The sequence below is a fragment of the Monoraphidium neglectum genome, assembly GCF_000611645.1.
Source record: "Monoraphidium neglectum strain SAG 48.87 unplaced genomic scaffold scaffold03350, whole genome shotgun sequence".
Classification (NCBI taxonomy): domain Eukaryota; kingdom Viridiplantae; phylum Chlorophyta; class Chlorophyceae; order Sphaeropleales; family Selenastraceae; genus Monoraphidium; species Monoraphidium neglectum.
Genome location: NW_014010278.1, coordinates 6,230 through 7,209, shown reverse-complemented (window position 1 = coordinate 7,209; position 980 = coordinate 6,230). Strand labels below are relative to the sequence as shown.

The 980-nt window shown below is 73.2% G+C and overlaps 1 protein-coding gene across 1 annotated transcript in view; it reads left to right on the top strand.

Annotated features, from left to right (window-relative positions):
- Positions 1-532: 532 nt before the first annotated feature.
- The window catches only part of MNEG_12642 (hypothetical protein), a gene marked incomplete at both ends in the record, with an annotated part of 2,024 nt that continues 1,576 nt past the window's right edge, over positions 533-980 (top strand). Inside the window, one exon of the mRNA XM_014038888.1 lies at positions 533-713. Coding sequence (XP_013894342.1) covers positions 533-713 — 181 coding nt within the window. The remainder of the gene's footprint in view (positions 714-980) is intronic.

Below are 980 nucleotides of genomic sequence, written 5' to 3'. Positions count from 1 at the left end.
GCGCGGGCCCCTCGGCGGCGGCGGCGGCGGCAGCGGGGCAGCCCGGGCCGCAGCACCTGCTGGTCTTCCTGGATGGGTCTGACGAGGGGCTCGCACGGCGCGCGGCAGGCGTGGCGGCGGCGCTCGGGTTTGACAGGTGAGCGCGCCCTTGCTCCGCCATCTTGCGCGCTGGGCAGCCACAACTTACTGCGCTTGGTGCGCCACCGGCTTGGCGTCAACGTTTGGTCGGCATGCGTGCATGGGTGCTATGCATTGCACATATGTTGCTGACGCAAATGCGCGAATCCCCCGTTGCAGGACCGCGGTCGTGGCGGGCGGACTGGAGGCATACCAGCGAGCCAGCGGCGGCGGCGGCGGCGGCGAGGCGGCGGCCACGATAGGGCGCGACGCCCTGGCCGCGCTGCTGGGGCGCCTCGCGCTGCCGCCGCCTCCCCCGCAGCAGCAGCAGCAGCAGCCACAGCAGTCGCAGCCCCTGCCGCAGGGGCTGTACGTGCAGGAGCCTGGGGACGGCAGCGGCAGCGCGTCTGGGAGCATGGACAGCGATGACGAGGACGGCGGCGGCGGCGGCATGGTGGGCGGCGCGGACGGCGGCGAGGGGGACGAGGGCGGGGCCACGGCGGCGTGGCAGCTGCCAAAGGCGACGGCGCTTGACGTTCGGCGCCACGACGAGCGGACGCTTTATGGCGCCATCCCCGGGGCCGTCCACGTGCCGGGTGGGGGCTGGGCGCCATAACTGGGGGGTTGGGTGGGGGTGGTGTGTGTGAGCTGTGGGTGCTCCCTAGCGGTGGCTGCTCTTTGCAGTTTGTCCATAGGGCCCGTAGGGCCCGCCTGCTCGCCCGGCGCCGCGCAGCCAGCTTTGGTTTGAGAAACGGCCCGCCTCACGGGGTTGGCCCCGCCTCACGGCACGGCCGCTCGCACCCTCAGTAAAACGCACACCGGGCCCGGCCCCGCCCTTCGCCTTCGGCATCGCCTCTCTGTCT